This window comes from Malurus melanocephalus, unplaced genomic scaffold, assembly GCF_030028575.1.
Source record: "Malurus melanocephalus ecotype Western Australia unplaced genomic scaffold, MMel_1.1 scaffold_1073, whole genome shotgun sequence".
Taxonomy (NCBI): domain Eukaryota; kingdom Metazoa; phylum Chordata; class Aves; order Passeriformes; family Maluridae; genus Malurus; species Malurus melanocephalus.
Genome location: NW_026624305.1, coordinates 5,105 through 14,581, shown reverse-complemented (window position 1 = coordinate 14,581; position 9,477 = coordinate 5,105). Strand labels below are relative to the sequence as shown.

Genomic DNA, 9,477 nt, shown 5'->3' with positions numbered 1-9,477 from the left:
CTCCTCTCCATGGCACAGCAGCAGCAGGGTTTGTGCCCTGCTCTCCATGGCACAGCAGCAGCAGGGTTTGTGCTGTGCCCTCCTCTCCATGGCACAGAGCAGGAGGAATTGAAAGCCTTTGGAGGGATGGGGTGGTTGAGCCCTGTGAGGCAGAGGGCTGGTGTTTCATGTCTTTTGCTTTCAAACTCAACCTGACACTGCACTCAAATTGTTGGGTTTGCTCTTGTCCGGTGTTTTGTGTCACTGCCTTCAAACTCAACCTGACACTGCACTCGAATTTCTGGGCTTGCTCTCATCCTCTCCTTTCCTCCTGCTCTCTCCTGAAGCTGGGAAAGCTCCTGCTTTAGGAAATGATTTGCATGAGGAGCAGTTGGCTCAGGCTCAGGGATTCCTCTCGTTCAGACAGCGGCTCTGATCAAACACTCCGTGTGCATCCCGTGTTCTTGACTCCCCAAAGATCTGAGAGCCCRTCTAGGAATGGTTTGAAGGAATGGTTTGTAAGGAAGATCTGAAGCTGCATCAGGCAGTGCCTGGGAAGATGGACACCTTTGAAAGGCAGTGCTAGACAGGAGTGGGAATGCTGTGGAGTGATGAGGAGAAGCTGCAGGAATGCAAAGCAGAGCTGAGGAGGAAACCCCTTGTCACAGATAAATGGGGAGTGACATCTGGAAAACGGTTCTTTTGCAGGTTGTAGAAAGAAAGCAAAGATCATAGGAGTAAAGCACTTGCTTTCTGTTATTTTCATTATTATTAAGAAGTGATTGACAGGGAAGGAAACACCATTTTGGTTCTAAGCATTCCAGAGGGGCTGGAGAGCAGTGTTTGGCTGACAGAGGATTGAGATTCCAAACTGGAATCTTTAATTTGGAACAGAGTTGGTCACACATGGTCACCTTGGATCTCTGAAGGCCACAGTGTGTCTGTGGGTGTCACTGCTGTCACCCAGAGGARCTGCTCACTGGTCCCAGTTTAGGTGAACAGAAGTGGCTGTGGATAGCTGGGGCAGTGATTGGCAGCAAAAATTCAGCCACGAGTTTAAAAAGTGCTTGTGAAGTGAGCAKTGAGGGCAGCAGTTCAGAGTGTGCTTGGTGAGGAGCTGGAGCCGTGTGTAGGAAAACCAACACACTGAGTGCAAAAAGCATCTGAAGAAAATTCAGAGTGTGAGTGCTGAGTTCAGAGTTAAAGAAGGAAAACAAACCCTTGGGAGGAGCTGATCGAGGAATCTAGAGCAGGCTGGCACACCAGGAACCGACTCTGGGCTCCAGATGGCTGGAGACAACCTGCAGAGCTGTTGAATTATTAATGGTAACTTGCAGGAGTTCTTTGCATTCTACTCCTTTTATTGCTGTGAGAAACACACAGATTTTTTTTTTCCATAACAATTTATTTATCTTAAACTTTACATTAAAAACATTTCATTGAAACCGAAAGCTCTTCTTTTTAGATGCTTTACCTTGCAAATGGTACAGGAATGAAGAAGCAGCAGGGAAAAGGGAAAGTTGTGTTTCATGTGGGATCTGTTGGGAACCATTCCTTCCCYATTTTTTTGGTGTGTGTGCAGTTGTGTGATGGAGTGGAAGGYCAAGGCTTTGTCTGCCTGTTCAATACCTTCAGCTGATTTCAGAGCTGCATTCCTCAGTGGAATGTGCTGCCAGAGCTCTGGGAATGATGCCTGGACAGAGTGTCAGCACATGGCACCTCTCAGCTGGGAGCCCAAAATGGGAAGATTTGGCAAAGAGCAAACACTTCTGGTGTTGCAGAGTGAAACAGAGCTCAAGGGAGAACAATTCTTCCTCTTGCTCAGTGTTGCTGTTCCTGCTCTCTTTGGAGACATCCTCAGAGCTTTTCCTGGCACATCTCCAAAGGAGCAGCATTCAGGAGTTACCTGAGGAACACCTCGCTGGGTTTGAAGAGATTTCTGTTAAACCTGTAAATGTGTGTAGAGAAAAATGTCCAAAAAAAAAAAGGCTTCGAGAAGGGAATGAATTTCCTGCACAAGGAGGAAATTGAGCCTCCTGGCCAGTGAGGGATTTCAAATGAGACTCATATGAGGATTTGGAATTGGGAATTTGTCCCAGTATCTGTATTTAATGTTGATAACTTCTTCCTCAACTCCATAAAATAATGTAGCCACATATATTTCGTGTTTAATGCTGACTTAATCTTGTGTTTGTATTAACTCCCAGAAGCAGTTTGAACTCACTGGCTTAAACCCAGGCAGGTTTCTAACACTTGAGTGTTCTTCTGGGTAATGTTTAAGCAGAAAGTTTTCAGCCTGCAAATTGCAGTGTAAAAATCAAATATTAATGGGGGTTTAAAACGTCCAGGCTGAAATGTACCACAAAATGCAGAATTTCTCATAAATGCACTGACTTGTTCTTGGTATTACTTRAACTGGAATATAAAGCAGTTTTATGCCTCTTGAGTTAGAAATGTGTTCTCACTCGGGCTAAAATGGGGGCTCAGTGTCAGCCTGGGCTGGAATCCCTTCCAGGGATGCTCCAATGGGATCATGTGGGCTCCCTGGGATGAGAAAACTTCATCTTTTCAATCAAACCCATTTTTCCCACTTGAAAATATCTGCAGAAATTGCACTGTACTCACCTGCACATCTGTTTGGCCTCTAAATGAAATAAGAGGTGAATTAGGAATATTTTAAAAGSTCTTTAGCATAAGATGTAAATTTTAGTGTCAAATGCTTTAATAAGCACCTTCTCTTCTGAACAGATACAGAGCTCCCTCTGCTCCCTGAGTCCCATTTCCGATGGCTTTGGGATGAATTCAGTGCCATCACTTCTCAGCAAGAGCATTTTGACCGAGTGGATTTTGCCATTTAAGTGTTGCAGGTTCTGACCCAGAGTTATTAAATCACTTTAAAACGGATGCAGTACAAGCTTGGGAGTTGTATCCCATTTTTTAACATACAAATGACACTCCAAAGTGCAGAGCCCACAGTAAGAGCTGCTGTGGTTTGATCTTGAGCCGTTGCTGACAAAGCATTTTGGATATTGGTTTTCTTACAAACTTGCCAAATGTTCTTCTGCTTCATTTTTTAATTCTAACAAAATCCATGGAAATTTATTCTGATGGATAAACTCCTGAAATGGGGAAAAGAAAATTTCCACTGTCTTAATGACAGATGAGAATGTCCTCAGCCTGCTTGTATTAAAGCTTTAAATATGCAGTGAAGTTTCTGGTGTGTTCCAAAAGAGTTTAGAAATGGGAAAGGCATTATTGGGTTTTTTGGGCTCAGAGTTTTTTGGGTTTTTTTTTTTTTTGATTGGTCTCATGCTTTGTCCCCCAAAACCCTGCTGAGCCTGGATATGGTCAGAGGGRAGAGGAATGAGCTGTGGTTCTCAGGATATGCTCCTTTTTAGCAGAACAAATCATGCAGAGTGTGATGCTTTACATCCTTTGRGGGAGGTGGCAGAGGGGAAATCACCCCATTTGTTGCTGGGATCAGTTCCTGTTCCTCTCGTGGGTTTGCTGTCAGTTCCCCCAGAAGAAACACTTATTTAAAACCCTGAACTTGGGAATGGAAAATAAATATCAGCCTGTTCAGCAGAAGCCACCAATCAGATGTTACCAGCAAAACGCTGAAAAATAAGTCCATATTAGACTGCAAATGGGAAACAATAAATAAATGAGATGGAGAAGATTGCCTGGCAGGATACTTTCTCTGGGAAGGATGATTTATGAGTTCCCAGGTCTAATCAGTTATTTTGTGTGTAGTTTTCTGTGTCTCCCTGGGGGTGCTCAGTGTGTGTGTGGCAGTGTGTGATGGTTCTGGCAGCTGAGCCTGGCTTTGCTGAGCTCTGGAGCTGGCTGGGGGTTGTGCAATGCTCAGGTGGCTTTGGGTGGTGATTTTGGGTGGTTTTGGGTGGTTTGGGGTGGTTCATAGTGCAGTGAAGGCTCTGCAGGACTGGGCTGCACCTTGAAGCTGCCCCTCATCCTTCCAAAATCTCTGCTCTCACTGTGCCCTAAAGCACGAGTCCTTGGTGTGAACTGAAGCTTTGGGCATCTCCACCCCATCCCTGAGCATCTCCACCCCATCCCTGGCATCTCCACCCATCCCTGAGCATCTCCACCCCATCCCTGGGCATCTCCATCCCATCTCTGAGCATCTCCCCCCATCCCTGGGCATCTCCATCCCATCCCTGGGATCTCCATCCCATCCCTGGGCATCTCCACCCCATCCCTGAGCATCTCCATCCCATCCCTGGGATCTCCATCCCTGAGCATCTCCACCCCATCCCTTGGCATTCCCACCCCATCCCTGGGCATCTCCACCCCATCCCTGGCATCTCCACCCCATCCCTGGGCATCTCCATCCCATCCCTGAGCATCTCCATCCCATCCCTGGGCATCTCCATCCCATCCCTGGGCATCTCCACCCCATCCATTGACATCTGCCCCCATCCCTGGGATCTCCACCCCATCCCTGGGCATCCCCACCCCATCCCTGGGCATCTCCACCCCATCCCTGGGCATCCCCACCCCATCCCTGGCACTCCCCAGGAGCTCTGGTGCAATCCTGTCCAGGGAATTCCTCCTGTTCAGTTGTTTCCATCTCAGTGCTAGAAAGTGCTGCTTCCTCCTTGGGAACTCCTACAGCATTGCAGGGTTTGTTAGCAGGATCATGGTTTGGGATGAAGCCATGAGCCACACTTCTGGTTGATTTTTTATTTAACATTTCCCATCGTGGCCATGGGAGTGAGGAAATAGTGCAGGATTTCTGTCCTGGTGTAGAGCCTGCCCCACTCCGTGGTGTGAATGGTGTCTGGCTGCTCCAGTTTGTATATAAATTACACATTTATGTGGCTCTAGGGTTTTCTCTAAGTGTGAAATTTGGGAATTTTTTTTCCCTGCTGTTGGAAGTTGCACAGAGCACCCTGGGGAAGTGGGGATGTGGGTGGCCTTGCTGCAGGCAAGCCCTGAATGCCTGGAATCACTGAGAGCCTCATCACTGCTTCTGTTTTCCTTCTCTGGTTTAGGTGTTGGGACCAGGAAGTCTAGAAAAAAACCATTAAAAAAACCCCAAAATAATAATTTTCAGGCAGTATTTTTAGCTGGCCAGGATGGTTTTGGGTTCCAGGTTTGGGTTGGGTGAGATAACCCCATGGAGCAGCAGCTGGAGCCACACCAGGATTTCTCCTTACAGAGCTCTCCAGGAAAACAGTCACTTGAAAAAAAAAAACCAAAATAAAAAGTGCATAAATATTGTTGTTTTGGTGCGTGTTTGTTTAGTTTTTTAATGGTTCTGTTTGCCACTTGGGGTTTTTTTCCATTTTATTCTTTTAGTTCCAATCTTTGAGATCACACASTGCATTTTAATATTGGTCAGGGCCCCTGAATAGCATTGCCTCATGTTTTAATCATGTGTTTCASTTGGACAGTGGCTAATTTAAGATGAGTAGCAGAAGTTCATCTATTTCCATGCTCAGAAAGAGAAGAATGAGCTGTGGAAATAATAACAAAAATAGTAACAAAGGCTCTAAGTACTGTTCTAATAAAAAATATGAAAAATTTCATCAGTCAGGCCTTGCTCAAAAATAGTCCACGTGAAAGAGCAGGTAAGGGAGGTTGGATAAAACCCTGCAGAAGTTCTGGGGGAGTGGAAGTTGCTGCTTTTTCTGCACTCAGGAGCTGTGTTTTGCCTCTCTTTGCAGATGAAGACAGTCAGTGTTGCCTTAGTTTTGTGCCTCAACGTTGGCGTGGACCCCCCAGATGTGGTGAAAACAACTCCCTGTGCCCGCCTGGAATGTTGGATTGGTGAGTGCCCAGAGCCCTGCAGGCTCCAGATTCCCTGAGTGTCACAAAAACTGAGTCACAGCGTGGAATTCATCCTCAAATTGTGCATTCCCAGGGTTTAAAACTGGGCTGAGAAGGAAATCAGGGCTGATTTCTCTCTTTCTGGGTTAATGAAGAGTCCAGCTCCAAGTGCTGCCCATGGGTCATCTCTCCTGCTGTGTTCTGGAATTGGAAACAATGCAGGAAAACAGCTGTTAATGAGCTGCCTTGTAATTATTTTAGATTTATAAATATCTGAGGAAATCTCTGAGCAGAGACAGCTTCAGAGTGCAGAACTTTAAATCCCCTTTCTGTGCCTCGCTCAGCAGAGCAGTGAGCTTTGTGAAACACCTTGCTGTGGTTTGAGGTGGCTGCTCCAGGGCTCTTTTAATTGRAATCATTCAGAAGACCTGGAATTATTCCCAAGGATGTCTTGCCAGCAATTCCAACACCTGGATTTGCTGCTTTCATGCAGCACTGTGCTGAATTCCTATTTTTTTGTTGTGAAGAAATGAAAAGTTCCCTTGGTTTTGGGCAAAAAAGTCTAATTATCAAGATGGGACGAATTTGAAGTAATATTAGAAGGGAATATCTTGTGTATAGAAGCTTTCTGAGAGAGATTTGGTTTTTGTGTAGGAATTGGGGACGTTCAGCCTCAGGCATGTCGACCACTGTAATCCTCAACTCAGGGCTCAGACAGGCCCCAGGAGCAAATTAATCACTGCACAAACTGCATTTCTTAAAAAAAAACCCAAACTTTCAGAAGCTCTTGTTTCTAGCCTTGCATTACCTGCTCTGTGAATCACAGCATCTGAGGGTTTTAACCTAGAAATGCTGATGAYTTTAAAGCAGCTGAGCAGGCACAAACAGGTACCTGAGAGCAGTGCAAAAAACCAGCCCTGATGTCTCATTGATACTCACAGAGCATTGCAGAGGCATTTAAATAAACTCATTAGAGCCTATCATTAGCAAAGAGAATTTTGAATGCAGTTTTGTAATTAAATTTTCAGTGTGTTTATGTACACAAGTGCTCCCTTCCACTTGCAGCCAATTTGAAATTTCTGGTCCTGCTGCACCTTCCACGTGCTTTTATTCTTTAAAGAAAAACAATGCTCCAAACCCTGCTTTCACCCTGCTTTATTATATTTTGCTTCTAAAAAAAGCACCCACTTCATTGATTTGGTTTAGTGCTTTTAAAATAATTTATATTAAATAGCAAAATATTAGCTTATAGTTTTTTTTAATTGTTAATTGTTTAATGAAATGTCCGTGGTATTTGAATAAAGCACATTGGCTGGAATTGCATTGCTATGTATGGATTGTGGTAATTATCTAGCAATAAAATTAACTTCTTAAATATTACAAATGGCACACAATCTCTGAAGCAGGAAGCAAAGGAAGTAAATGAAGCAAGATTTTGCATTCATCAACAGAAAATGTTTGTCATCAAATATTTAACCAATTTGAGTTCTTGTCATTATTTACAATAGAAACCTTATTTCATTATTAAAAGAAACAAATGTAATGCCTCTCCTGTCTTTCAAAACAAAATTGTGTTTAGTAGCTCCGTGAGAGGAATCTTCCACATTTGACAGTCAGTAATGGAACTGGATTTTTGTTGGATTGAAGAATTTGAGAATAATTTTTGGGTGTTGCCCCCGGGTAAATTCCATGAGGAACAAATTGTTTATGGGTTTGAAATTGATAATGAAAGGAATCTACATGAAAATATCCTGATCTGAGTGGTGCAGTGGGGTGAGAAATGTTCCTGTGTGTTCTGTTTCCAGATCCTCTGTCCATGGGGCCTCAGAAAGCTCTGGAGACCATCGGGGCCAACCTGCAGAAGCAGTAYGAGAATTGGCAGCCCAGGGTGAGTGTTGGGTGTTCTGTGCCTCTAAACTGGGCATTCACTGCTCTCCTGGTGGAGCCTTTACTCCTCTGAGCCTCTCTCTGCTTTTCTCTGAGTGTATTTCTGTCAGAAGGACTCATCTCAAAGCATTTCTAGCAGATACTAGTGTACTCTTAACAGAATTTGTGTTTTTCCTCATGGTGCATTGACAATTTTTAAATCTCAGCAGCCCAAGAATTTAGCAAAAAAATCCGAAAGTGCCTGAAATCAAACAGGAGAGTAAAACATGTTGGTGCAAAGGTGAAAAGAGCCCTTTTTGCTGTGTTTTGGGACAGAATTCCTGGTTGGGAGGGAGGAGCAGCAGGGTCCCTGCGTGGGCATGGTGGAGGCAATCCCAGAGCTGGGCTGCTGCCCTGATTCCTGCAGGAAAATATCCCAGCCCCTGCCACATTGCAAATCCCAGCCCCTGCCACATTGCAAATCCCAGCCCCTGCCACATTGCAAAGCCAAACACGTCCTGCTTTATTGCACTCCACAGGGCTCTGGAGCTTTCTGCAGTCATAAAGAGAAGTTGGTGTGCCATCTGCAATAAAACAATAGGAACATTATTGAATTTCCTAGAGCTTTCATATAAATACTAATACATCCCATTTTGTCTGGTTCTTGGGGGCTTGGAATGGTTGAGGAATGGCTGGAAAGAGGACAGTTTGGGGAAAACCAGGCAGTCTGAGAAAAGACCCAATCATGAAAGTTTTCTGAAATATTCCCTGGCTGTCAGCTCCTTCCAGAGGAACTGGATGTGTTGGGCACTGTGTGCCCAGTGCTGTGGCATTGCTGGACTGCTGCTTCTGCTCTAAAATCCTCCTTTTTGCTCAATGCAAACAGCTTAGCTGAAAGGAAACTGTAAAAGAGGTAAAGCATGAAAATTCCTTGTTTCTGGAGGCTCCCAGCCAAGCTGCACAGCTGATGGATATTTCCTTCCAGGTCTTATTGAGCCCCTTTCTAAATAATTTATCAGCTTGCCGTGGCTTGAAGTATTTGTTCTGATTAAATTTAAGACTTTGCTTTATTGTTGTGTACCTACATAAATTTGTGTGCTGCAGGAGTAAAAACCACTTCAGCTGTTGTTTCCTCTGCAGAATCCTGCAGTTAAGCAATATTCAGTCATTTCATGCAGTTCTCAAATGAAAGTTGTGCTGGGGGAGAGGGTGGGAGATGACAGAGCTGTGAGCTCGATGTGTCTTGATAAAGAGTTCTCTGAACAAGTGAAGAGTTCTTGCAATTCAGTGCAGAGAGAATTGAGGTGGAAAAATGGAAGGAAAACCAAGACAGCTCTATGTTAGCATTTCCTTGGGTGTGGGGTTTGAGTTTCACTGGGCAGGAAAGGGGTTAAATCTGAGGTTGACCTGGAAAGGGGCTCAATTACAGGGTCAAGGGGCTGCTGAAGAGTGGAAGGAGAAAAGGGAGTGAAAATGAAGAACACAGGACCTGCTAATGCCTGCAGGAGGGGAAAACCTTCCCTGGGGCTGCTGCTCTGGTTTGGGAATCTGCAGTGCTGGGTTGGGGATGGCTGGAGGAGCTGAGTGGAGCTGGGATCACCAGGAAAGGGGGCCTTTGGCTGACACAGAACTACCCAGGGTGAAACACTTGGAGTTTCTGTTCCTTGGAGGTTCCTCACATGCTTTTATTAAACCATTTTGATCAGGAATTGATGATATTGCAGTGGGATTTTTCTGCTGCTGCCCCTCATTGAGATCCTGTGTGATCTGCAGCCCCTCACAGGTGCCAGGGAGCACAAATATTTCCTCTTGGAGGGCTGTAAATTCCATTTTCTTGGC

At 44.8% G+C, this 9,477-nt stretch overlaps 1 protein-coding gene across 1 annotated transcript in view; it reads left to right on the top strand.

Moving 5' to 3' along the window:
• Positions 1–7,747, top strand: part of LOC130586127 (regulatory-associated protein of mTOR-like) — a 12,464-nt gene extending 4,717 nt beyond the window's left edge. Inside the window, exons 2-3 of the mRNA XM_057386839.1 lie at positions 5,670–5,772; positions 7,578–7,747. Of these exons, the coding sequence (XP_057242822.1) occupies positions 5,670–5,772; positions 7,578–7,732 (258 nt within the window). The 3' untranslated portion in view covers positions 7,733–7,747. The remainder of the gene's footprint in view (positions 1–5,669; positions 5,773–7,577) is intronic.
• The last annotated feature ends 1,730 nt before the right edge of the window (positions 7,748–9,477 follow it).